The sequence below is a fragment of the Nannobrachium achirus genome, assembly GCF_963921795.1.
Source record: "Nannobrachium achirus genome assembly, chromosome: 4".
Lineage (NCBI taxonomy): Eukaryota > Metazoa > Chordata > Actinopteri > Myctophiformes > Myctophidae > Nannobrachium > Nannobrachium achirus.
Genome location: NC_137813.1, coordinates 411,009 through 437,579, shown reverse-complemented (window position 1 = coordinate 437,579; position 26,571 = coordinate 411,009). Strand labels below are relative to the sequence as shown.

The following is a 26,571-nucleotide window of genomic DNA, read 5'->3' as shown; positions in this document are numbered from 1 at the left end:
CATGTTTTAGAATGATCAAGTTCTCACATGACATCACACCCTGAGGTGTGCGCACGCACGGCCGCACACACACACACACACACACACACACACACACACACACACACACACACACACACACACACACACACACACACACACACACACACACAAAACAACCATTAAAGTTATGGAACCTACAAGAGCGCAAAACAGCCATAACAGACACACAGACACACACACACACACACACACAGACAGACAGACAGACAGACAGACAGACAGACAGACAGACAGACAGACAGACAGACAGACAGACAGACAGACAGACCTTACCTGTATATCACTCCTCTCATCTTCCTTTTTCTCTTTTTCTTCCTTCCTTTCTCTCTCTCTCTCTCTCTCTCTCCCAGGTCTAAAGTCCACAATCACTGCTCTCTCCCTCCCTCTCTCTCTCTCAGTCTGTCTCTATGTCTCTCTCTCATATTGTTCAGTGGGGGTTGGACACTTGAAGTCAAAGAGAGGGCGAGGTGTGGCAGAGAGAGAAAGAAAGAGAGAGAGACATAGAGAGAGACAGAGAGAGAGACAGACAGAGAGGTGGAGCTACACAGAGGTAAAGTTAGAAAGTTAAATGTTGTTAAATGAGGTGAAATGCTGCCACCCTGTGGACACTGAGACACATCACACAGAGTCTCTGTTTATTTAACCTATTGTAATTATAACAATGTATCAATGAATTATAAACCTATTGTAATTATAACAATATATCAATGAATTATAAACCTATTGTAATTATAACAATATATCAATGAATTATAAACATATTGTAATTATAACAATATATCAATGAATTATAAACCTATTGTAATTATAACAATATATCAATGAATTATAAACCTATTGTAATTATAATAATATATCAATGAATTATAAACCTATTGTAATTATAACAATATATCAATGAATTATAAACCTATTGTAATTATAATAATATATCAATGAATTATAAACCTATTGTAATTATAACAATATATCAATGAATTATAAATCTATTGTAATTATAATAATATATCAATGAATTATAAACATATTGTAATTATAACAATATATCAATGAATTATAAACCTATTGTAATTATAACAATATATCAATGAATTATAAACATATTGTAATTATAACAATATATCAATGAATTATAAACCTATTGTAATTATAACAATATATCAATGAATTATAAACCTATTGTAATTATAATAATATATCAATGAATTATAAACCTATTGTAATTATAACAATATATCAATGAATTATAAACCTATTGTAATTATAATAATATATCAATGAATTATAAACCTATTGTAATTATAACAATATATCAATGAATTATAAACCTATTGTAATTATAATAATATATCAATGAATTATAAACCTATTGTAATTATAACAATATATCAATGAATTATAAACCTATTGTAATTATAATAATATATCAATGAATTATAACCCTATTGTATAATAATATATCCATGGCCTCCCATCTGAAAACTTCACTTCGTTGGGAAAATGAATAAAATGTGTTCAACACCAAAACCTCCCATCTACTATTTCTGAATTAACATGTTGTAGTCATAGAGTATAAAAGGTTGTAGTCAACAACATGCAGATGTTTTTTACCAGGAAGTTGGCTTACAAACTAAACATTGTTGTTGTTGTTAAATAATACTTTTTACAGCACTTAATTATGCTCTACATTCCACAGGTCTGTTTCAAGTATTACCAGTAACATTTTCTATCAACTCTCCCTTTTGTGGTGCGTTGGGAAACCCGCACCGGGTGTGTGCTCAGTGTAGTGAGTGCAGTGGGCGTGACGTGCATTCAGTGTGGCTTGTTTACCAACGACCAGTAAGAGGCAGCTAAGCCTGTGAGCTTTTTCACTCTGAACTCTGAAGGTACACTTTCTTAGCTCTGGTCCATCGCGTCTCCTCCCGGAGACGCTCTGACAGACCCGTCGGGAAATGGCTGGACTCGAGATTGTCGGCCCCTCCGAGCGCTCAACATCAGTCAAAATAAACACAACTGTTTCACTACTCACCAAACCAAAGGTAGTTTTGCGTTGTTGAAAGTCTATTCTCCGCGGTGGTAAACCTCTCAGCACCCCACCTACTCTGTAAAATACATTATTTTTGGCATGAAATAAAGTGCATCCAACTCGACCGCCGCTTATTTCCGGGTTGTGAACCATTGTATCTGCTGTGGCCGCTAGGTGGCCTGAGGTGGGTGCGTTTTATTTCATGCCAAAAATAATGTATTTTACAGAGTAGGTGGGGTGCTGAGAGGTTTACCACCGCGGAGAATAGACTTTCAACAACGCAAAACTACCTTTGGTTTGGTGAGTAGTGAAGTAGTTTAGTTTATTTTGACTGATGTTGAGCGCTCGGAGGGGCCGACAATCTCGAGTCCAGCCATTTCCCGACGGGTCTGTCAGAGCGTCTCTGGGAGGAGACGCGATGGACCAGAGCTAAAACATTCTTAAAAGCAGCAGTTGCTAACGTAACGTTGATATTGAAATGAGATGTAATTCATAACATTGGCCTTCCTGCTGTTAGTTTACATGTTGATGTGTGTGAAACTATCAAACCCAAACGATTAAACGAACAATTAAGCTGTAAATGCTGCATTTTGCGGTCATTTCCTCCATAGGCTCCATTAGATAGATAGATACCTTTATTATCCCAAGGGGGAAATTCAGTTGTCCAGTTGTGGCATAGCAGTATACAGTATTTACAAAGTTACAGAGAAGTAAGAAAAAAAAGATAGATAAGAGGAAAAAAAGAAAGAGAAGCGCTCGAGACACGGCATGAAAACCAACCAATCAAAAACCGCACCGACGCACCGCACCGTTGTGTGATAGAGTCTGACGCTTGCAGTCAGGCTAGGTCAGTGCACCGAATAAACAAACTCAACATGGCACACCGTCACCAGTGCGTTGAGTGCACATTTCCGAACGCACCCATGGCGTGGTAAAGGTTTCACCAGCTGACAACAATCATAGCAATCAACAAGGCAATGCAGAGAGGAGCCCTGAATACATGACTATCATATACATGATATGATAGTCATGTATTCATGAATACATGACTATTATTATACATGATATGATAGTCATGTATTCATGAATACATGACTATCATATACATGATATGATAGTCATGTATTCATGAATACATGACTATCATATACATGATATGATAGTCATGTATTCATGAATACATGACTATTATTATACATGATATGATAGTCATGTATTCATGAATACATGACTATCATATACATGATATGATAGTCATGTATTCATGAATACATGACTATCATATACATGATATGATAGTCATGTATTCAGGGCAATGCAGAGAGGAGGTTTGGAGCTTCAACATTTTGACACTTTTACTGAAACTGAACAAATCAGGGTTCTGTTCACAATCACATGACATCTTTTACAAACTGAAGGGCAGAAGGATCTTACAGACGCTATGTGTACATGTTATCTTTTAGACAACCCAACTCTACCCCTAACCCTAAACTTAACCTCCATGGGGTAGAGCAAGAAAGAGGTGTGAGGTCACTTCCTGCCACTTGTTGAGGTTCCTGTCTCCCGTGGACCTCAACAGGAACCTAGTGTCTGCAGCCAGGTAGTCTTGGAGACATTTGCAATCACACACACACACACACACACACACACACACTTGACTATCTACTGCATACTGTGTTCTATCCGTCAGTCATTCAATGCTACATGAGATACTTAAGTGTTACCTGACTTTCGCCAGATGGTGGCAGCATTGCGTTGCATTGCTTTACCATCTGGGCTCGGTCCGCCAGCGTTGATAACACTCGTAAAGTCCCGGGCCGGACCAATCAGCGGCAGCTATGGGCGGGCTCTGAGCGGCTCTGAGCCAATAGAGTGACGTTGCCTGAGTGCATGACGTTGCCTGTCTGCAAAGTCATGCAGACAGGCCAATATGAGTGGTTGGAGTTGGCACTCCCAGACTGTGATAGAAACGGCCACATCCAATCACCTGCTACAGAAATTCAAAAAATGGCCCGCCCCTTACATAGAGTCTGGCCGAGAGATCCCAGATGTAAGGCAGAGCGTTACGCACTGCTGCAACTATCTGGCGAAAGTCAGGTTAACTTAAGTGGTTTCCCGTGTAAATAAAAAGTGCTTTCTAGGATTTCCTTTTAGTTGACCTTGTACCTGGTGAACAGAAAGTTAGTGTTGATTTACTTTTGAATTCCGGACTTCTACTTGAACTGAGTGTTTTTACCTTGCAGTATTGATACTTTTACTTTGGTAAAAAGTTACTAAGTGTTTTTACCTTGCAGTATTGATACTTTTACTTTGGTAAAAAGTTACTGAGTGTTTTTACCTTGCAGTATTGATACTTTTACTTTGGTAAAAAGTTACTGTCTATGAATGAATCAAACAGGAAGAGCAACGTCTGTGAAGTTCACTTCCACCAGAGGAGGGCGCTGTTGTTCAGACAATGGATTATAGAGATATATAGCGTGGGATCCAAGCTCTCTCTCTCTCTCTGCACTACATTCTATTGTTAATAATTATAGAGAATAGCATGGGATATGCAATAAATATACAGTACATTCTATTGTTAATAATTATAGAGAATAGCATGTGATATGCAATAAATATACAGTACATTCTATTGTTAATAATTATAGAGAATAGCATGGGATATGCAATAAATATAGTTCATTCTATTGTTAATAATTATAGAGAATAGCATGGGATATGCAATAAATATAGTTCATTCTATTGTTAATAATTATAGAGAATAGCATGGGATATGCAATAAATATACACTACATTCTATTGTTAATAATTATAGAGAATAGCATGGACGGTACATTCTATAGTTAATAATTATAGAGAATAGCATGGGATGAAATATCTCTACTCTACATTCTATTGTTGTTATTGTCAGATGATCCCAGGCTGTGTACAACAATTTACAGGTTTTTTTTTACCGTAATGCACGAACACCGTCTGACAGGTGTTTTACCGTAATGCAGGAACACCGGCTGACATCAGCAGCAACATTTAGCATGCGTGGTCCATCAATCTGGAATGATCGATGTGAATAACTGGAATTTAAAAAGATATGTTTTACAAGTTTCTGTGACACCAAGTATGTATGGTGTCTAGCTTGTCTGTTGTGTCACTGTCACCTATGAAGCACCACATCTGAAAACAATACAAGAAATTGAGCAAAAGCAAGAAAAATGCTGCAGCAAAAAGGTTTCCTCTATACGGTGTAACTTCACACAAGCAGAACACTTATAGGTTTGGGGTTTGTTTTTGTTTTTCTATGGAAACTTCTCTCTCCCTCTCTCTTGGTCAACGTTGACTGGCTGTGCCTTCTGATGCGTCGTCCTATATCCTAAATAGTCCAGTTATGAGACGTTTACACAGGAGCACAGTTCAGCTATTAAAACTCAGCATAGTTTAATGATTACACAGGGTAGATTCCCCACATGAATATATATAAACATATGAACAGCAAATGCATGAAAGTAAACAGAATACAAGCCTGAAGTTTCACAACGAAGAGTACGTTGCATCCACTGCAAGCAGCAAATCAGTGCCCAACTAAAAACAGATGTTTCAGTTGTCCACAGGAGAGATCTCTGAGGAGTCCCTCTCTCACAAAGTCTAATATATCAACATCTGTCCAGCAGGCTGCTGGAGCAGCCCTTCTGTGATTGGCCTGTAGTACTCAGAGCACACTCTAAAAAGATATGGTTGCTTGTGGCTTAAAGGAATAGTTCACACATTTTCACATTAATCCCTCCTTGATCACTCTTAGTGATCACTCAGTTTAAAATGTTGAACACAGTTTTATCATTTCATGTAACTTGCTGAGTATTAAACAATAACATTGTTTTGCTAAATCTTAGGTAATCATTTGGGTTGGTCCCACAGATTCCTTTACAAGCTTTACAGAATAAAATTTCATCTGACTAAATGTGTAACATTGAATATATTTCTTTATTGCATCTTCTGAGAGACGGGTCTTTTGCTGTGTCCCAGGAATTGATTCCGTACAACCGACAATCCCAATTTCACCCACTGCCAATTAATAGTTCACATGGCAATGAGATAAAAGGACTATCGGGAGGTTACTCTTCCAAGACACAGCCAGACTCGCCCCTCCTATTTGTATCCTTCACCCTCTATCGGACTTGATGGAGTGGTGATGCATGCGATCTTGAGGTCAAGTTGTGGGTCAAGGAATGCTCTAAAGGGGCCTTCTGTGTATAGCTATTCATTTAATCACACTCTGTGTGCCAAGGGAGTGTTGGGCGTAATGTGCCAAAAAATGTCTAAGGAGATGAGGATATCCCTGGGAAAATATCAGTTGTTTCTTGACATACATCTATCCCATAAAAATGTTGCATCTGTTTATTATACATAATTGTGTTATGCCCCTCCTAGATAAAAATAAACATGTGTAAAATTGTAAAGAGTGTTCGATCCCAAGTTTTGTTCAGTGAAATCTGGACTAAATGTCATGTGATGAGTGAGGGGTGTCACCATGTGTGACACCCCTGCCCCAAGCCTGTGTGTGAACATAGGGACACATCTGTCTCTACTATCTACTGAGAATCGGAAGTAGAGATTTGACAGGAAAGCAGAACGTTAACCCCCTCCTTTTATGACTCACATAAAAGCGAATAACTAGACTTGTTATTCTTTACCCCAATTAAAAATCTTATCGCTGGGGAATATACATATAATATATTTATACCTCCCTCCTTGACATGCCAGTAATGGCATGGCACATGTATAAATATAGTACTTAGTTTAAACCATAGGGCACACAGTTTTGTTCCTCTTGGCATCGAATAAACAACAACGGGGAAACACAGCAGCATATAACACTAAAGGACCGGGAGACACCGCACCATGGGTAAAATTACTGACAGGGTCACGAACACACCCATCAATAACAACATTATCAATTATTGTCCCCAATGTGAAAATAGTACAAATCCAAGTTTACTATAGGCAACCGTCACAATATTGTACCACAAACCTGGGACCCTTCAGGATTTAGCCTTAAACTGGAGGTCTTTTTATGATTAGACCTGTAGGGCCGCTGTATTCTCTGAGAGACCCACCGCACACCCACACAACCAAGGCGTATATCCCTTATCAAATTGCACTTAAGTACTTTAATTTACGCTGTACACTTGAGTCCTCAGAGCGTACGTTACGCCTCAAGCAGTTGTTGGGACATTTTTGTCTCCCAGAAAGAAGAATGGCACGGTGACCATAGCCATACAACAGCAACCCCCACCAGCTTTTCTCCACTCAACCAGAATAACGGCAGCATCAAACAGCCTGATAATTTGAATAATAGTTGGCTGCCACGTGAAACTACAATTTGTACTGTTACACCTATCGGACAAAATACTAACAATAATTTAGAATAACCCAACATGGTGTGCGCCCACGTAATCCTTCAGATTTGCCTACAAATAAATGACTACAACTAGAATTATACCAGAGGTAGGCAATCTTAGCGCATGCTTTCATTACAGTTCCGGAATTGTTTTCTGAAAAAAAAAAAAAAAAAAAAAATTAACATAACTTACAGGAAATGAGTGTTGTCACTTGCCCTCATTGGCATCAACAATACAAGTATAAAAGACATTTTCCCTAGACCCATTCTAGTGGCAAGCAATACAGTAAAGACCAGTGTTGCCAGATTCTGAGCGAAATAAGTAACAATGTGTACAAAAATAACACTAACGGGAAAAATCTCGGAGGTGTCAAAAGATAAACTGGAAATAAATATCACTCAAAGAACACAATAAAGTAACACTGGCATGGCAACGTTTTGACCGGGTACACTATACAAATCAGCGTATACAACACCCTTTCTTTCTTATAGAAATGCGTACAACAAAATACCGCACTTAAAACCTAGCAGATCACATAAATTTCTCAATACACAACCCTCCTTGACAAGCAAAGTAAAATCAAACAATAAAAAATAACAAAGACCTTTCTAACTGTGGATAATGACATTTCAGTTATATACAAAATAAACTTCCCCATTCAAACATCTTATTTTTTCCTCAGTATTGTTCATGTAACCTGGTGTGGTTCGGCTTATCCATTATAATTATAAATTCAAAATGATTTATCACACATTTTCCACCGCGGATCACTTCCTCATTTACTCAAAGCAGACCTGCAGAGGACTGGAGATGAGATTTATGGGTCTTTAAGTGAGCCAGCGCTCTGGGATCCGTTCCTTTAAAAGAGCCGTTCAAGAGACTCTCTCATTCTAGTTAATTAGCTACTTTAGTTACTTATCTCTACATTGCAAGAAAATAATGTTTGTACTTTCTCCACAACTGCCCATTAGAAAAGAGCGGCTCCCTATGCCGCGAACCGGATCCTATCACTCATTTCAAAGAGCCATTCTAAAGACTCGACTTGTCCGCAAACGTCCCATCCCTACGGAGGACCTGGTGAAATTTATGGGGGGCATAGAATGTCAATAAACCCCTGACCTCTGGCTGGGGACTGGGGAAGGAGTCGGGGAGATGGGTGGGTTATTGCTCCGAGTCTAATGATCATTATAACACTGTCCCGACATCAAAACATGAGAGATTTTTTACTATGGGGTGTCATTAAAACTTTGTTGACACGGCTCATCTGAAAAAGAAAAAGATGGCCCTACTTTTCAAAAGGGTTACAGACACCCTCCTTCATAAACTTCAATGAATTGAGTTACAAAAACAAACAAACAAAAACAAACAAACAACAACAACAACAACAAAAAAATTACAATAATAATAATAAAACTTAAACTATAAAAGAAATATCGTGTCATTGTCATTAGCATATCTATGCATATACTGGAACAGTAATCAACATAGGGAGAGAGGAGCTCTTGCACACAGCAAGGGCATCTAAACCTACAAGAGGCTGATAGAATTACTCAAGTAGATAATATAGAATTAATCAATTTCCTCTTCATTTGTCATAATACAAGTTGGGAGACAGTTAACCATGATTGGGGAAAAAACAAAAAAAAGAAAATCAACACCCCACGGATAACTGACCACTCGAGTTAAATAGCTTCTACAAAATGATTGGGCTCATAAAAACACGAACAAAATAACATATAACAACATTGCCAAACAAAAACAAAACAGACATGTGTATATCTGCCTGTACACTGTGGAATGGGAAGAAAAAATAAATAAATAAAATAAAAAGTTGATTTGCCCTCAACAATACAGCTCTGTTTGCATCGTGTGATTTATACAATACTTGTGAACGCTGATCTGCAAGCACACAACACACCGCTTTTGAGAAGCACTGTGATCCTGCAGACTGGCGCCCCCAGAGCTGAATCCTAGCACATTCTTATCATACAATTCAACCACTAAATCAGAAACGAGCCTGTCCTGCCTTCAGTATACAGCAGCAGCAGGATAGACAGTCGATGCAATTATTATTTTCTTTAAAATGTTATATCATCTCTAAACTACAGCTATGATTGTTTTGATCTGAGACTAATGAATCCAATATTCATTGGACAGTGGGCCGTTGGTGAGGCAGTCACTAATGCCATAGGCTACTTTTGAGATTCTTATCCGGCAGACAGACAGCTGTCACTCTGGGCTCTTACAAGTTAAACAGACTACAGCTCTGTTAGGAGTATAGGCCTACATGTTGTTTAATCAAATGAGTTCAAACCACAGGACGCTCATTGGCTTGATTGCATTGGGGCCCCTTTGTACTCAAGTCATAAAATTTAAATAAAATAAACAAAGAAAATCTATTATTAACAAGGCCACACGTAGTAATATTGTGCTCAAAGTTTCCATGGCATTTCTACAAGCATATTCTAAACCTTCAGCCTTCCAGTTAGCTGGAATTCAGGGAGTACACGCTTACAAATGCATGTGTGGGGGAAATAAAAGGGAGGGACGGGTCCCACAAACCAAGCACTGTGGGAGTATCATGATTGACCTTGACTGAGTTCTGCACCTATGCACAGATTCTGAGGAACTGTAGGTCTACTATTCTAATTGTTTTAATGCTTATTACTCTTACTCGTGTACATTTCCAAGACAAAATATTTGACTAGAGTCAATTTCTAAGAAGGCTGAACAGTACATTTTGGTTCGCTGTTGTTTCTAAAATGCAACAAGGCTTCCATAACTGCTATGTTTTATACTGTGTTTCTACAAGCTTTGTATAACAACCAGATGGGTTTAGAGAATTACTACCCTGGGAAAGGAAACAAAAAAAAAAATAAAAAAAATAAATAAAAAAATATATTCAATGTTGAACACAGTTCCCTGGAGTCGCTGCTATTGGTGCATCAACGTTGCATGTGTTGCGGGCCTGTATTTGCAGCACCATAGTACACCTTTACATTTAATACCCCAACCTTAGTAACATTAACCCGGGAGCAGGTTGGGTTAGCGCCCCAGTCTGTGTCTTCCGTGAGGAAGAAGCCCAACAAACCCACGGTCAGGCCTTTAGGAGGGCCATTCAAGCCACAAGCGGAGCCTGCAGCACCGCCGTTGGGCCAGGTACAGCCTGCAGTATCATTGCGGCTCAAGAATCCACCACTCCTGAGTGAAATGTCTGGGGCTAAAGTCTGGTGCAACGCACATGTCCTGAACCTGTTGAGAGCAGGAGTGGACCTGGTGAGACGTAGGAGGGGCCCGGACAGGAGTAAATCCACAGAGCCTGGTCCTTCCAAGCGCCAGACTTCTTTCCCTAGTCTTGGCAGAGTAGTTCTGGAGTGGTGGAGTGAATGGTCCTGTCTTTCCCTAGTGGGACTGATCGTGGGTAGCTACTGGGACGTAAGTCGGGACTTGATCAACCCCGGCTGGGTCACCCAGGTGAGGGGTATGATGTTGCGAGACCCGAAACCCAGATGAGCTTGGGCTACATCACTGAGGATACGTCCCAGGTGCATCCATTACATGTTTTTTCGTTACTAGTAGTAGTATTAACTATATAGTAACATTGTCCTCTGCACTAATAGGACTTGAGTGAATACTGTAACTACTGTAACTAATGTAAACAGGTAATCAGAGTGAATACTGTAACTAATGTAAACAGGTTATCAGAGTGAATACTGTAACTGTAATGTAAACAGGTTATCATAGTGAATACTGTAACTGTAATGTAAACAGGTAATCAGAGTGAATACTGTAACTAATGTAAACAGGTTATCAGAGTGAATACTGTAACTGTAATGTAAACAGGTTATCAGAGTGAATACTGTAACTGTAATGTAAACAGGTAATCAGAGTGAATACTGTAACTGTAATGTAAACAGGTTATCAGAGTGAATACTGTAACTGTAATGTAAACAGGTTATCAGAGTGAATACTGTAACTGTAATGTAAACAGGTTATCAGAGTGAATACTGTAACTGTAATGTAAACAGGTTATCAGAGTGAATACTGTTACTGTAATGTAAACAGGTTATCAGAGTGAATACTGTTACTGTAATGTAAACAGGTTATCAGAGTGAATGGGTTAGCTAGTAGTAATGAGTAGCTGCTACTGTAACTTTATGGTGCTCTTCATTCCGGCCGGGTGCGTCGACGCCCTGAAGCCAGTGGTGTGATATGGATTTTTGAAGTGGTGGCTCTAAATTCATGACGTCACATGCGCGCTTACGTGCACCCGCAGGTGTGTACGCATGCCTGCCGCTCGGTACATACATACTGTATAACAACACTGTTAATTTGTTGTTTTTATTTTAGTTTCAATTAATGTATTTTCCTTTAAGTTTTATATAAAATAACTTTAGTTTACATAGTCTTTTATACTCACCCACACAGTAAAGTCTGCTAGCTCCTTCTCTCTCTCTCCCTCTGCTATGCAGCTGACAAAATGAGTGATTTAGGCCATGGCTACACAGAGCTGGATATTTCTGAAGCTAGAAATGTTTTTGTGCTGTTGGGGCTTGCAGCCACATGAAGCTGGATATTTCGGCCGCGAAGCTGGATATTTTTTAAACCAGATAAATAAGGCCATGGATACACGGAGCTGGATATTTCTGAAGCTAGACATTTTTTTGTGCTGTTGGGGCTTGCAGCCACATGAAGCTGGATATTTCGGCTGCGAAGCTGGATATTTTTTAAACCGGATAAATAAGTGGAGAGATTGAAAAATATCTGATTCACTGGATCCGTGTAGACAGGGAACCCGGATATCTCTGAAGACTTTACTGTGTGTGTGCTTGTTAGACCTAGATATCTTTGTCGTGTGGACCTAGATATTTTTCTATGTGGATATCTGAAAAAACAGGATATATGAAATATCCAGCTCCGTGTGGACCTAGATATTTTTCTATGTGGATATCTGAAAAACCTGGATATATGAAATATCCAGCTCTGTGTAGCCATGGCCTAAGTGGAGAGATTGAAAAATATCCGATTCACTGGATCCGTGTAGACAGGGAACCCGGATATCTCTGAAGACTTTACTGTGTGTGTGCTTGTTAGACCTAGATATCTTTGTCGTGTGGACCTAGATATTTTTCTATGTGGATATCTGAAAAATCCATGTAGCCATGGCCTTAAACTCATGACATGAAGAGTGAGGAGCTGAGGTGAGCAGCATAGCGGAGGAAGACGAGAGGTTCCGAAAGGTATACGTACGTTCACCTAGCATTCTTTGGAGACTAAAAGTCTGCCAAGAATGCTAGGTGAACGTACGTATATGAAGACTGAAAGAATGCTAGGTGAACGTACGTATATGAAGAATGAAAGAATGCTAGGTGAACGTACGTATATGAAGAATGAAAGAATGCTAGGTGAACGTACGTATATGAAGAATGAAAGAATGCTAGGTGAACGTACGTATATGAAGAATGAAAGAATGCTAGGTGAACGTACGTATATGAAGACTGAAAGAATGCTAGGTGAACGTACGTATATGAAGAATGAAAGAATGCTAGGTGAACGTACGTATATGAAGAATGAAAGAATGCTAGGTGAACGTACGTATATGCTGGCCATATATAAGTGTAAACGAGCCTGCCTACCAGAGTATTGTTATGCAAAGCAGACAGGTTGGGGATTGAAGTGTTGACCGAGCCGTCGAGCCGTTACACAACTTGACGAAGTGCACGCGTGTGCGTGCGTGCGTACAGCTTGATAAGTGTGGGCATAGGCGATTCTAGCCTCTTCCAGCAGGGGGTGCACGACCTCTATTACCTCATCGCGCGCGTGCACGACACTCGCGTGCGCGCGAAAAATTGCGGATATTAGCGGTTTTGTAATGTTGTTTTAGCGGATTTCTGCAGTTCATTTTGTACCCAAATGTAACACAATATAAACAAAAAAAGTGTAAAACAGGTGCTTCTTTTTCTAGACACCATGAGCATATGTCTATCTATAGGATTTATTTACTTATTTTGCAGACAGAGGCAGCACAGCCAGGACATATAAAGCCAAACATCAAGTTAATCATCATTCATCAAGCAATCAAGCAGTCATTTACAGTGTCAAATAAGCATTTCACAAAAACAAATAGTAGACACATCCTTATTACACAATGAACTGCAGCCTCCGGGTTTTGGCACTTGCAAACCTTTCAATTATTTTCTGCACTTTAATTTCGTGTATTTTCTCAATCTGTAAAATGCCTATATCTGACACTCTTTTATCAGTCATGGTTGTCCGTAAATACGTTTTTAGTTGTCTCAAAGTAGAGAAACTGCGCTCAGCTGAAGCACTCGTAACTGGTATGGTGAGGTACAGTGTGTAGACGTGTTTTAATGTACCAAATGAATCAGAATTATGCATTCCCTTCTCTTGAAAAAAAGCAAGTTTCTTTTCAAACAGTGTCGTGTCCTCCATTTCTTTTTTTTTGCGCACATTCTCTTCCCTGTACATGGAAGTCATTACAGAGATTTCAGCTTTCAGAACATCTGCATCAAGAGTGTATGTCTGACATACGTCTGTCACACTTTTTTCTGAAGGGCTATCTGAGGTTACAACATCAGCAAGACACTGGAGGATATGAAAATCGTTTTCAGAAAAGCGCCCCAAAAAAATCAAAATGGCCGCCTGGCGGCCAGGGGGTGCACGTGCACCCTAGGACACCCCTTAAAATCGCCTATGAGTGTGGGCTCGCTTAGCCCACGGCATCTGACCCCCCCCCCCCCTCGACTGAAGCCAACGGAGGATTTGACTTCCTGATGAGGTCATCTCCCAATGCATCATGGGAAATTGAGTTCCTGTATATAAAACAATGAACAGATCAATTGACAGACTTTCTGTTCAACGGCTGAAGCTGAAGTTCTGAACAAAAGAAAGTTAAAAACATAAACCTCTGAATGATCCACCACAGAAGAAGAAGGTTTATGACATTTTATTGATTCAGAATTAGTTCCCATGACAACGATAAAAACATAAAAAAAAAAAAAAAATCCACATGAAACAGGAGAAAGAATGAGCAGCAGTTCAGCCAATCACAGCACAGGGGGCGGGTCTTACACTGTGACATCATTCCACTTCCTGTTAGAATCAACCAATAAACAACTCTGGCCCCTTAGCAACCGGAGTTGTTGTGCTACCGTTGCCTAGCGACCGGCTCTGAGCCAATGAGAGAGCTTTGAGGTGTCTTAAGTTTAGAAGGACTGTGATTGGCTGCAGCGGGGCCAGGGGGCGGAGTCTAAAGTACATCATCGCTCTCTGTGGTTTGTAATTGGGTGTCGTCTGCGTCCGTCATACTGCTCTCCTCCACATCTGCTGCTGACACACACACGCACGCACACACACACACACACACATTACGTACGCACACACACACACACACACACACACACAGACACACGCACACACACACGCACACACACACACACACACAGAGAGAGACACACGCATACGCACACACACACACACACACACACACACACACACACACACAGATTTTAGATTGCTAAGAACATGTTGTGTTTCCATGCAGAATCTTAGGGCTTCACATTAACTTGTCCTTTGGACAAGTTAATGTGAAGCCCTAAGATGTACATTTACTATTTAGTAAGTTAGTAATATTTATTCCCATTCATTTGTCCGGATAAAAATGAGATAAAAAAATGAGACATATTTGCGCCCACATGAGCAGGTATCCTGCTCTGTGATTGGCTACTTCTTACCCGAGTAGGTATACTGCTCTGTGATTGGCTACTTCTTATCTGAGTAGGTATCCTGCTCTGTGATTGGCTACTTCTTACCTGAGTAGGTATACTGCTCTGTGATTGGCTCCTCGTCGTCGGGTAGGTATCGTTTATCGATGGCCTCTTTGATCTGGTTGTTGGCGCCTTTAGGATCCAAATCCATCGCCCAGGAGAAGTTCATTAAGGCCAGGTGTGTCTGTCCAAGCTTCTTATACACCTAGGATTACATTATATATTACATTATAGATTACATTATATATTACATTATTATAATCCATCACCCAGGAGAAGTTCATTAAGGCCAGGTGTGTCTGTCCAAGCTTCTTATACACCTAGGATTACATTATATATTACATTATATTTTACATTATTATAATCCATCGCCGAGGAGAAGTTCATCAGAGCTAGGTGTGTCTGACCCAGCTTCTTATATACCTAGAGTAATAGATTACATTATTATAATACACCTAGAGTAATAGATTACATTATTATAATACACCTAGAGTAATAGATTACATTATTATAATCCATCGCCCACAAGAAGTTCATCAGAGCTAGATGAGTCTGACCCAGCTTCTTATACACCTAGAGTAATAGATTACATTATTATTATTCTTATGTACCTAGAGTAATGGTAATAATTCATATTTCCTTACGTTAACATGTTTTAAAAACAAAGCAGGGCCTAATATCTATCAGATATCTAAATATCTATCTATATATAAGGGTCCTGGATAGATACAGATATATATCTATCTATCTATATCTGTATCTATCTAATATCTATCTATCTATATCTGTATCTATCTAATATCTATCTATCTATATCTGTATCTATCTAATATCTATCTATCTATATCTGTATCTATCCAGGACCCTTGATCAATCAATCAACCAATAATTAGGCTGGGAAAGATTGAACATCTTTCCTAATTATTGGGCTCAGGGTTCAAGTTTAAAGGTCAAAGGTTACCTTGCCGATGAGGAAGTAAACCAGAGACTCTTTGGGAACGATTTGTTTCAACTCTTCCAACTCCTGGAGCGCAGCCTGTAGTACACACACACATAAACAATACATTATACATGCACTTACACAGAGATACACCACATAAACAATACATTCTATATGCACATACACATTACACAACCATTTGTTTCAACTCCTCTAACTCCTGGAGGGTATAGGGTGCCTAGACCACCTAACCCTAACCCTACATGACCTAACCCTAGACCAGGGGTTCCCAAACCTTTTTGTCTCAGGGCCCATAAATATTGTTTTAATCCGAGGCACCCCTACATTATAATTCTCACTCCAAGCACCTTATATTTATAGCATATCGTCGTTGTCGGGTGGAAACCTTGCATGTCCAAAACCGTTTGTTTTGTATTTATCATCTATAAAATGTACTAAATGTACTAATGTACTAAAACAGCAGGTCTACAAGCACACAATGCCTCGCGTCGTGAGGCGTTGTGTGCTTGTAGATCTGCTGTTTTCACTAGTTTTGTGCGACAGTCTTGTATGATGAAGCAGGGCTTTGCTTTACCAAAAGACGAAAACATTTGAAACTTGGAGATACGAGGTTTCTGCCTGACAGTGACGATATTTTAGTGATTATGTTGTGAGGAAAACGTTGAGATAACAGCCATTTTGGTTAGAACTGACTGAAAATAACTTTGTACTTCAAGTTTAAAATGATAATAAATATTTTTTCAAGTGTCCAAATAGATTCCAAATATTATCAAATTATCTCGCGGCACCCCTGGACTGCCGTCACGGCACCCCAGGGTGCCCCGTCACCCATTTTGAACAACCTTGGCCTAGAGATACACACACACACACACACACACACACACACACACACACACACTGCATTATACACACACACATTCCATACACACAGTAAGTAATGTGTGCATTAGGACACAAATATACACCAGCTTAATGTTCTGGTCGTCACGCATCCAACAAGCTTCAAACCGAGCAGATTGGACCTTGTGTTTCTTTCTTTTTTTTTTCTTCCCCCTGACTAATTAGCATACCCAAAATGACATTTTGCAAATCAAATGAAAGAGCAATATACTGTAGCTCTACTTAACAACTGCATCATATTAGCCATTTGGTAGCCAAACAGTCTGGATAATCTATTTTAGGTAGATCGTTTGATATTATTTTATTTTCCTTAGCCATAACTATCTATTTTCTTGAGTTTATTTTCTGTAAAAAGCCATTTGTGTTGAATGTGGGCCACGTCATAAATATCATTCAGTTATCTTTAATGTTATCCCTCTTGATAGCAGACAGACAGATATCAACCCAGACAAATAGCAGACAAATGAATATGCAAATTGCACAGAATTATTAAAAAGACAGAAAATGTAGCAAATTACTTTGATTACAAATTGTGTCTTTGACAGAATATTCTGTAAAAGGAATTCCAAGCCATGAAATAATGCACATTGATTGTACTTGTCTTACGTTATGTGGAAATAAAGCAAATAATCAAGTAATGTCATTTTATCAACTGGCCAGTGGACCTTTGACATCTTTGGAATGTGGCGTGCAAAGATTTGGCATGGATCAGTTTGGCATGGATCACTTTGACATGGATCAGTTTGACATGGATCAGTTTGACATGGATCAGTTTGGCATGGATCAGTTTGACATGGATCAGTTTGACATGGATCAGTTTGGCATGGATCAGTTTGACATGGATCCGTTTGGCATGGATCAGTTTGGCATGGATCAGTTTGGCATGGATCAGTTTGACATGGATCAGTTTGACATGGATCAGTTTGGCATGGATCAGTTTGACATGGATCAGTTTGACATGGATCCGTTTGGCATGGATCAGTTTGGCATGGATCGGGGCAACGTGACGGAGATATGAGTAGGAGAAAAGTGTGACGTGACGTGTGACGGACAGACTGACAGACAGCCGGTGAAGGTTTTGATAGAAACTGCAATAAATAGAATATTGTGTAAAAAAGCATAACTGACTGAGGAAACTTCAGAAGGTTGAAGTTTTTCTCTTATAAATCCTTGTTTTTACTGGTCTCCTGTAATAGGACCTCGGGCTCAATGGAAAAAAAAACTAATGTTTTTATTATTTTATTACTATTAGTATATGATAGACCCGACCATACCCGACCCGACGTTTTCGGGCCGGGTAGGGCCTAAAATGTATGCTAACTAGTAGGGCCGGGTAAGGCCTCAGGCCTGCCCAGTTGGGGCCCAGTTAGGCCCCAGTTGGGGCCCAGTTAGGGGTGGGCCTTAATATTCAGGCCCGTTGAGAACTCTAATATAAACAGTATGTTTACCTTGTATTTCTCGTTAGCGAACAGAATGGACGCTCGGTGGAATTTGCACAGAGGGTTTTTGGGGTCGATGGTGATGGCTCGGTTCAGAGTCTCTAGAGCACACTCTGACTTCTTTAGAGCATGTTGGACCTGCACGCACGCACACGCACACACACACACACACACACACACACAAACACACACACAAACACACACGTGTAATTAACAGAACATACTGTAGCAGGTGTGGGTGATATTTCTCAATTTGAAAATTAAATAAAATACTCCTGACTCCTTGAGAATTCAACTCTGCAAATCCCAATTAGCTCCAAGGCTCTTAATTATCATTATAATTAACATTGTTAATGAACATACCACTCCAATATGACATCAGAACATTGTTCTTACCACTCCAATATGACACAGCAGAACATTGTTCTTACCACTCCAATATGACATCAGAACATTGTTCTTACCACTCCAATATGACATCAGAACATTGTTCTTACCACTCCAATATGACATCAGAACATTGTTCTTACCACTCCAATATGACATCAGAACATTGTTCTTACCACTCCAATATGACACATCAGAACATTGTTCTTACCACTCCAATATGACATCAGAACATTGTTCTTACCACTCCAATATGACACAGCAGAACATTGTTCTTACCACTCCAATATGACATCAGAACATTGTTCTTACCACTCCAATATGACATCAGAACATTGTTCTTACCACTACAATATGACACAGCAGAACATTGTATCAGAACATTGTTCTTACCACTCCAATATGACACAGCAGAACAGAACTCTGAGGGTTGATGCTCAAGGCTTTCTTGAAGTGAATCTCTGCCAAGTTGAACTTCTCCTGCTTGTAGTAGATCATCCCTAGACCATACCTACATGCACACGCACACACACACACGCACGCACGCATGCACACACAGTTATTTTACTTAAGTGTACATATTTTACCAGTTATTTTGTTAACAATAAAGTGTAACATTTACCATGCATTATAATGTCTGCTGTTGACTCTGATAGCATTCCTACAGGATGAGGCTATAAAGTGTATATATTTATAGATAGATAGATATTAAAGTGTATATATATATATATATATATATATATAGATCTAGTATATTACCATGCATTATAATGTCTACTGTTGACTCTAATAGCGTTCCTAAAGCAGGATAAGGCTATAAAGTGTAGATGTATATATAGATAGATATTAACTCATACCCTGCCAAAAAAAAAGTTTCTATAATAAAAACGTCTTTTTAACTATGGACCTCCCTGCCAGACGTCTTCTGGACGTCTTTTTAAAAAAAATAATAACATTTCTTTTTTTTTTAAATTTTTTTTGAAAAAAAAAAATTGGACCTCCAACAGTGTACTAGTCATGATCGCGATCGCGAAATTGCATGTTTAACCCCCATACCAACCCCATCTTTCAAACATGGCAGCCATGTTTGTTTACATTTGAAGAAAACATAAGGGCTGCCTTCTCCTGAATGCCTGAACGGATTTCCAAGCGGATTTTTTTGTTTGAAAGCTGTGAAAAGCATGCACATGCATAGTGCATGATCTGTGCACGAATGTGTGCACCAGCGTGCACACTATTTTTTTAACCCTTTGTTGGCGAACCGGCAATATAAGAGGTCCCACTTTAAATATGGCACTGAAGAAGTTAAAGTGTAGATATATATATATATTACCATGCATTATAATGTCTACTGTTGACACTGATTGCGTTCCTAAAGCAGGATAAGGCTATAAAGTGTAGATAATATATATAGATAGATATTAAAGTGTATGTATATATAATGTATATATAGATCTAGTATATTACCATGCATTATAATGTCTACTGTTGACTCTAATAGCGTTCCTAAAGCAGGATAAGGCTTTGTCCAACTCTTCTGTCAGAACAAACTCATGTCCCAGCAGAGTGTAGGCGTACGCAAAGCTGGGGTCCACCTACAGGGGGAGACAGAGAGACGTTTAGACACACTGACACAGTTAATACTCTTAATACATAGAGATCCAGTAGAACCAAGACTAGCAGAGTTCCAGTAGAACTAAGACTAGCAGAGATCCAGTAGAACTAAGACTAGCAGAGATCCAGTAGAACTAAGACTAGAGGATTAGAGATCCAGTAGAACTAAGACTAGAGGAGAAGAGATCCAGTAGAACTAAGACTAGCGGAGATCCAGTAGAACTAAGACTAGAGGATTAGAGATCCAGTAGAACTAAGACTAGAGGAGAAGAGATCCAGTAGAACTAAGACTAGAGGAGAAGAGATCCAGTAGAACTAAGACTAGAGGATTAGAGATCCAGTAGAACCAAGACTAGCAGAGAAGAGATCCAGTAAAACTAAGACTAGAGGAGAAGAGATCCAGTAGAACTAAGACTAGCAGAGAACCAGTAGAACTAAGACTAGAGGAGAAGAGATCCAGTAGAACTAAGACTAGAGGAGAAGAGATCCAGTAGAACTAAGACTAGCAGAGATCCAGTAGAACTAAGACTAGCAGAGATCCAGTAGAACTAAGACTAGCAGAGAAGAGATCCAGTAGACTAAGACTAGAGGATTAGAGATCCAGTAGAACTAAGACTAGAGGAGAAGAGATCCAGTAGAACTAAGACTAGTAGAGAAGAGATCCAGTAGAACTAAGACTAGAGGAGAAGAGATCCAGTAGAACTAAGACTAAAGGAGAAGAGATCCAGTAGAAATAAGACTAGAAGAGATCCAGTAGAACTAAGACTAGAGGAGAAGAGATCCAGTAGAACTAAGACTAGCGGAGATCCAGTAGAACTAAGACTAGAGGAGAAGAGATCCAGTAGAACTAAGACTAGTAGAGAAGAGATCCAGTAGAACTAAGACTAGCAGAGATCCAGTAGAACTAAGACTAGTGGATTAGAGATCCAGTAGAACTAAGACTAGAATAGATTCAGTAGAACTAAGACTAGAGGAGAAGAGATCCTGTAGAACTAAGACTAGAGGAGAAGAGATCCAGTAGAACTAAGACTAGAGAATTAGAGATCCTGTAGAACTAAGACTAGAGGAGAAGAGATCCAGTAGAACTAAGACTAGAGAATTAGAGATCCTGTAGAACTAAGACTAGAGGAGAAGAGATCCAGTAGAGCTAAGACTAGAGAATTAGAGATCCAGTAGAACTAAGACTAGAGGATTAGAGATCCAGTAGAACTAAGACTAGAGGAGAAGAGATCCAGTAGAACTAAGACTAGAGGAGAAGAGATCCAGTAGAACTAAGACTAGAGGAGAAGAGATTCTGTAGAACTAAGACTAGAGGATTAGAGATCCAGTAGAACTAAGACTAGAGGAGAAGAGAGATCCAGTAGAACTAAGACTAGTAGAGAAGAGATCGAGTAGAACTAAGGGTGTTGCTCTCTGAAAATAGCAGATCAACAAGCTTGAAGATGGACTGTTTCCAGCATGCAAGTCATTTTATTCAAAATAATTTGACTAAAACTAAATTTGCTGTCAAAATCAACACTGGTTCACACAACCACTGTAAGGCCACAGACATATTTTAACCCACTAACCCTAACCCCATCCGGGGTCAAATTACTGTCATCAAATGATTGTTTTAGGAATGCAACAAATACAAAAACATATCATTGAACTCAAGTCTCCCTGGGGGGAGTAATCAATAGGACAGTCATTATGGGGGTGAACTACTCCTTTAATTAGGTATGTAATGTAATCAGATTAACTGTATTGTAATGTAATCAGATTACCTGTATTGTATTAATTAGGTATGTAATGTAATCAGATTACCTGTATTGTAATGTAATCATATTACCTGTATTGTATTAATTAGGTATGTAATGTAATCAGATTAACTGTATTGTAATGTAATCAGATTACCTGTATTGTATTAATTAGGTATGTAATGTAATCAGATTACCTGTATTGTATTAATTAGATATGTAATGTAATCAGATTACCTGTATTGTAATGTAATCAGATTACCTGTATTGTATTAATTAGGTATGTAATGTAATCAGATTACCTGTATTGTAATGTAATCAGATTACCTGTAATGTATTAATTAGGTATGTAATGTAATCAGATTATCTGTATTGTATTAATTAGGTATGTAATGTAATCAGATTACCTGTATTGTAATGTAATCAGATTACCTGTATTGCTCGTTGGAAGAACTTGATAGCGATGTCATGTTCTCTCTGCAAACTGAAACAATTTCCTGCAACACACCACGACTACACACACACACACACACAGACACAGACACACACACACACACAGTGAGTACACAGTGCTCTTCTCCACTGTACTTCTAGTCAGGCCTGAACCATTTGAGGAAATATCGAGCGTCAAACATCACTTTAAGGTTTATCATTTGTTGGATGGGAAACATCTTTTAATAACAGCGTCATGTCAGCTAATCATTATGCTAATTTATTCATCTATAAATGTATTAATCATTATGCTAATGTATTAATCTATAAATGTATTAATCATTATGCTAATTTATTCATCTATAAATGTATTAATCATTATGCTAATTTATTCATCTATAAATGTATTAATCATTATGCTAATTTATTCATCTATAAATGTATTAATCATTATGCTAATGTATTAATCTATAAATGTATTAATCATTATGCTAATTTATTCATCTATAAATGTATTAATCATTATGCTAATTTATTCATCTATAAATGTATTAATCATTATGCTAATTTATTCATCTATAAATGTATTAATCATTATGCTCATTTATTCATCTAGAGATCTGCACAGCGGGCTTTGTAAACACTGGGTCAGAATATATATTTACACATGAAGACATGTTTGAAGACATGCAGTAGAGAGAGAGACACTGGAGCAGCTCAGACGGTTCTAGCCTTTTTATTCAGGTGCCAGTAGAAACAATTGACTAACGTTTCGACGCTAATGCGTCTTCGTCAGAGTCATGGCTCTGACGAAGACGCATTAGCGTCGAAACGTTAGTCAATTGTTTCTACTGGCACCTGAATAAAAAGGCTAGAACCGTCTGAGCTGCTCCAGTGTCTCTCTCTCTACTGCATACATCTGTCCCTGCTCCTGTGATGCACCAGACTATAGCCGTGTAGGCTGAGGCGCGCTGTAGAACCCCTTTGTTCATGTTTGAAGACATGTTTGTAGTTCTTATAGAGTAGACATGTTTGTAGTTCTTATAGAGTAGACATGTTTGTAGTTCTTATAGAATAGACATGTTTGTAGTTCTTATAGAGTAGACATGTTTGTAGTTATTATAGAGTAGACATGTTTGTAGTTCTTATAGAGTAGTCATGTTTGTAGTTCTTACCTCAGGACAGTTCTTGTCGATGTCTGTCAGGTCTTTGGACAGAGTGGACAGAGCAACGTCTTTCTGGAGATGCCACAGAGTTGTAGAATAAATCTCCATGCCTTCTACTCTGTATGGCTCGATGCGTCTGACCTCACTGAACAACCTCTCAGCCTATAGGACGATATAAATACATTATTAATACATATATGTTTCACTGAACAACCTCTCAGCCTATAGGATGATATATGTTTCAATGCATCTGACCACTGAATGTGTAAAGCGTCCTTGGGTTCATGAAGACCGCTATATAAATGCTAGCTATTATTATTTGTATTACATTTGTCAAAAGCAATAATTTGCGTGGCAATTAATTGTTGACTTAATGTTGTAGTCATGATAGCTCTAACATTCCTTGTGCCCCTTTGTGTGTGTGTGTGTGTGGTTGTGTGTGTGTGTGTGTGTGGTTGTGTGGTTGTGTGTGTGTGTGTGTGTGTACCTGCAGATACTCAGCCAGTTCAAAGTGAGCAGTGTGTGTGTGTGTGTGTGTGTGTGTGTGTGTGTGTGTGTGTGTGTACCTGCAGATACTCAGCCAGTTCAAAGTGAGCCGTTGCTACGTGGCTCAGAACCCAGCCTGTGTTGTAATGATGAGACGGAAGAGAAGAAAGAACGCTGACCGCTTCTCTGCTGTTGTACGAACACAAGGCCAGGTAGCCTTTACCAAGGTCCCTTAGTACTGATAGTAGACCATCTGAAACATATTATATATACAACACTTTTACCCAGGTCCCTTAGTACTGAGAGTAGACCATCTGTAATATACAACACTTTTACCCAGGTCCCTTAGTACTGAGAGTAGACCATCTGTAACATATTATATATACAACACTTTTACCCAGGTCCCTTAGTACTGATAGGAAGTAGAGGTCTTCGGACCTGCCCGAGATCCGAAATTACCCGCGATCCGACCCGCCCCGAGCCGGGTAACGGGGCCGTTTTCGAGCATTTACCGCGGGCCGGGGCCGTCTGCCCCGGTTCCCGGGTATCTGATAGTGAAGTCGCCGGTTCCTGTTACCCGAGTGGAGCCGAGTCAGGCCGAGATTGAATGAAAGAGAACGCAACAACTGCACCAAATAGATAACGCCACACGATGGCACTAAAGATGCAGCATGTAATCTGATGCATTGGTTGTGAAGTTTAGAACTCACTCAGTCACAACAACACTATCAGTTGGATTGTTATTATTATCAAAGATATTAACGTAACGTTTTGGTTAACGGTTTACAATGGAGTTGTCATTGCGTGTTGTCATGCTCTGCAGAGCAAAATGGACACTCAAAGCAGAAAGATATAATGAACAACACATGCGACAGAAAACGATAGCATTAGCATTGGCTAGCCAAAGAAGAAGGAATACATAAAACATGGATTTATTGCGACCGTAGGTCGCATTTACTATCAAACCCTGCACAAAGTGTGAGTCAGTCCGTCAGTCCGTCAGTCAGTCAGTCTGTCCGTCTGTCTGTCACACCTCACACGTCACACTCTTGCCCTGCTCATATCTCCGCAACCGTTGCCCCCATCCATGCCAAATTTTGCACACACGTTCCTTACCTGCCAAACTACAACCTCCAAGGACCCCCGGAGCTCCAGGGACCCCCAGGTCCCTGGGGGACCCCCAGATGTAAAAAATGACCAAATGTGCTAAACTGACCAAATGACCACCCCAACGGGGCTGCTCACGGGGAATTCCCGGGGACCACCCACTCCTGGTGCTCCAGAACGGATGCAAAAGTGGTGCCGCCCCCAGTGGAGGACCCCCTACACTGCAGCTCACATAAAATGCCGTAACTCCGGCTAGGAGCGACCGGGACAGCCGGGGCCGGTACCTATTCGTCCGCCTTGCCGGCGCGGAGACCCCACCCCTCATTTCTCACATGGCCCTCTTCTAGCGCCACCATGAGGCCGATTCTTGCAAAACACATTTTTGGACACTGCTCCTACAATCTTTGCCCTAAAATCACGCAAATCGGTACACAGTATGTCTACACTCATCCCATCAACATGAATCTCTCCCATATAGCGCCACCTCCAGGCCGATTTTTAAAAACACATTTTTGGACACTGCTCCTACAGATTTTGCCCTAAAATCACGAAAATCACTACACAGTATGTCTACACTCATGTCATCAACATGGATCAGGATTTTGGCAAAACACATTTTTGCCCTATTTGTGGAGATAAGTGACCTACGGTCGCTTATCTCCCGATTAGGGAGTCTTACTGGTTTGTATTTACAAACTGTCCGCATTGACTTACTGGTCTGGGAAAAGATCATTTTTTATCGAGAGGCAGCGCCGCTGACAGCAACAGCAGCACCATGGCGACGTTAGGTAAGAAATATGTCTGATACAACTCTTAATATAATAACGTTGGCATTCTTTCATTTCGGGGCCACAGGTTCGGGTCTCGGACCTCTCGTTCTGCTCGGGTATCGGATCTAAATTTTCTAATAACAGGCGGGGCCGTTCGGATCGGATCCATCATGTCTCGGGGCTGCTCGGGTAACGGTTCTCAAATCCCAAATGATAGACGGGGCCATATGGGTCCGGGTCCATTTCCCCCGGGTCCTTTTGGGTTCGGGTAGTTCAAATTGGACCCGTGAAGACCTCTAATAGGAGGCCATCTGAAACACCTTAA

General features: G+C 39.7%; 2 protein-coding genes across 4 annotated transcripts in view; both read right to left on the bottom strand.

The window, feature by feature from the left end:
- Window positions 1–436, bottom strand: part of arhgap27l (Rho GTPase activating protein 27, like) — a 77,439-nt gene extending 77,003 nt beyond the window's left edge. The window contains exon 1 of the mRNA XM_080724825.1: window positions 316–436. The gene's annotated coding sequence lies outside the window, so the exon portion shown is untranslated. The remainder of the gene's footprint in view (window positions 1–315) is intronic.
- A 13,976-nt stretch (window positions 437–14,412) lies between these two features.
- The window catches only part of cdc27 (cell division cycle 27), a 46,304-nt gene continuing 34,145 nt past the window's right edge, over window positions 14,413–26,571 (bottom strand). The window contains exons 12-20 of one of the 3 annotated variants that reach the window (XM_080724109.1): window positions 24,450–24,622; window positions 23,893–24,045; window positions 22,718–22,798; window positions 20,403–20,530; window positions 19,329–19,446; window positions 18,558–18,686; window positions 16,210–16,284; window positions 15,294–15,453; window positions 14,413–14,811 (exon numbers count right to left, since the gene is read on the bottom strand). In XM_080724109.1, coding sequence (XP_080580235.1) covers window positions 14,732–14,811; window positions 15,294–15,453; window positions 16,210–16,284; window positions 18,558–18,686; window positions 19,329–19,446; window positions 20,403–20,530; window positions 22,718–22,798; window positions 23,893–24,045; window positions 24,450–24,622 — 1,097 coding nt within the window. In that variant the 3' untranslated portion in view covers window positions 14,413–14,731. The remainder of the gene's footprint in view (window positions 14,812–15,293; window positions 15,454–16,209; window positions 16,285–18,557; window positions 18,687–19,328; window positions 19,447–20,402; window positions 20,531–22,717; window positions 22,799–23,892; window positions 24,046–24,449; window positions 24,623–26,571) is intronic. The other 2 variants (XM_080724110.1, XM_080724111.1) reach the window with 2 other exon arrangements.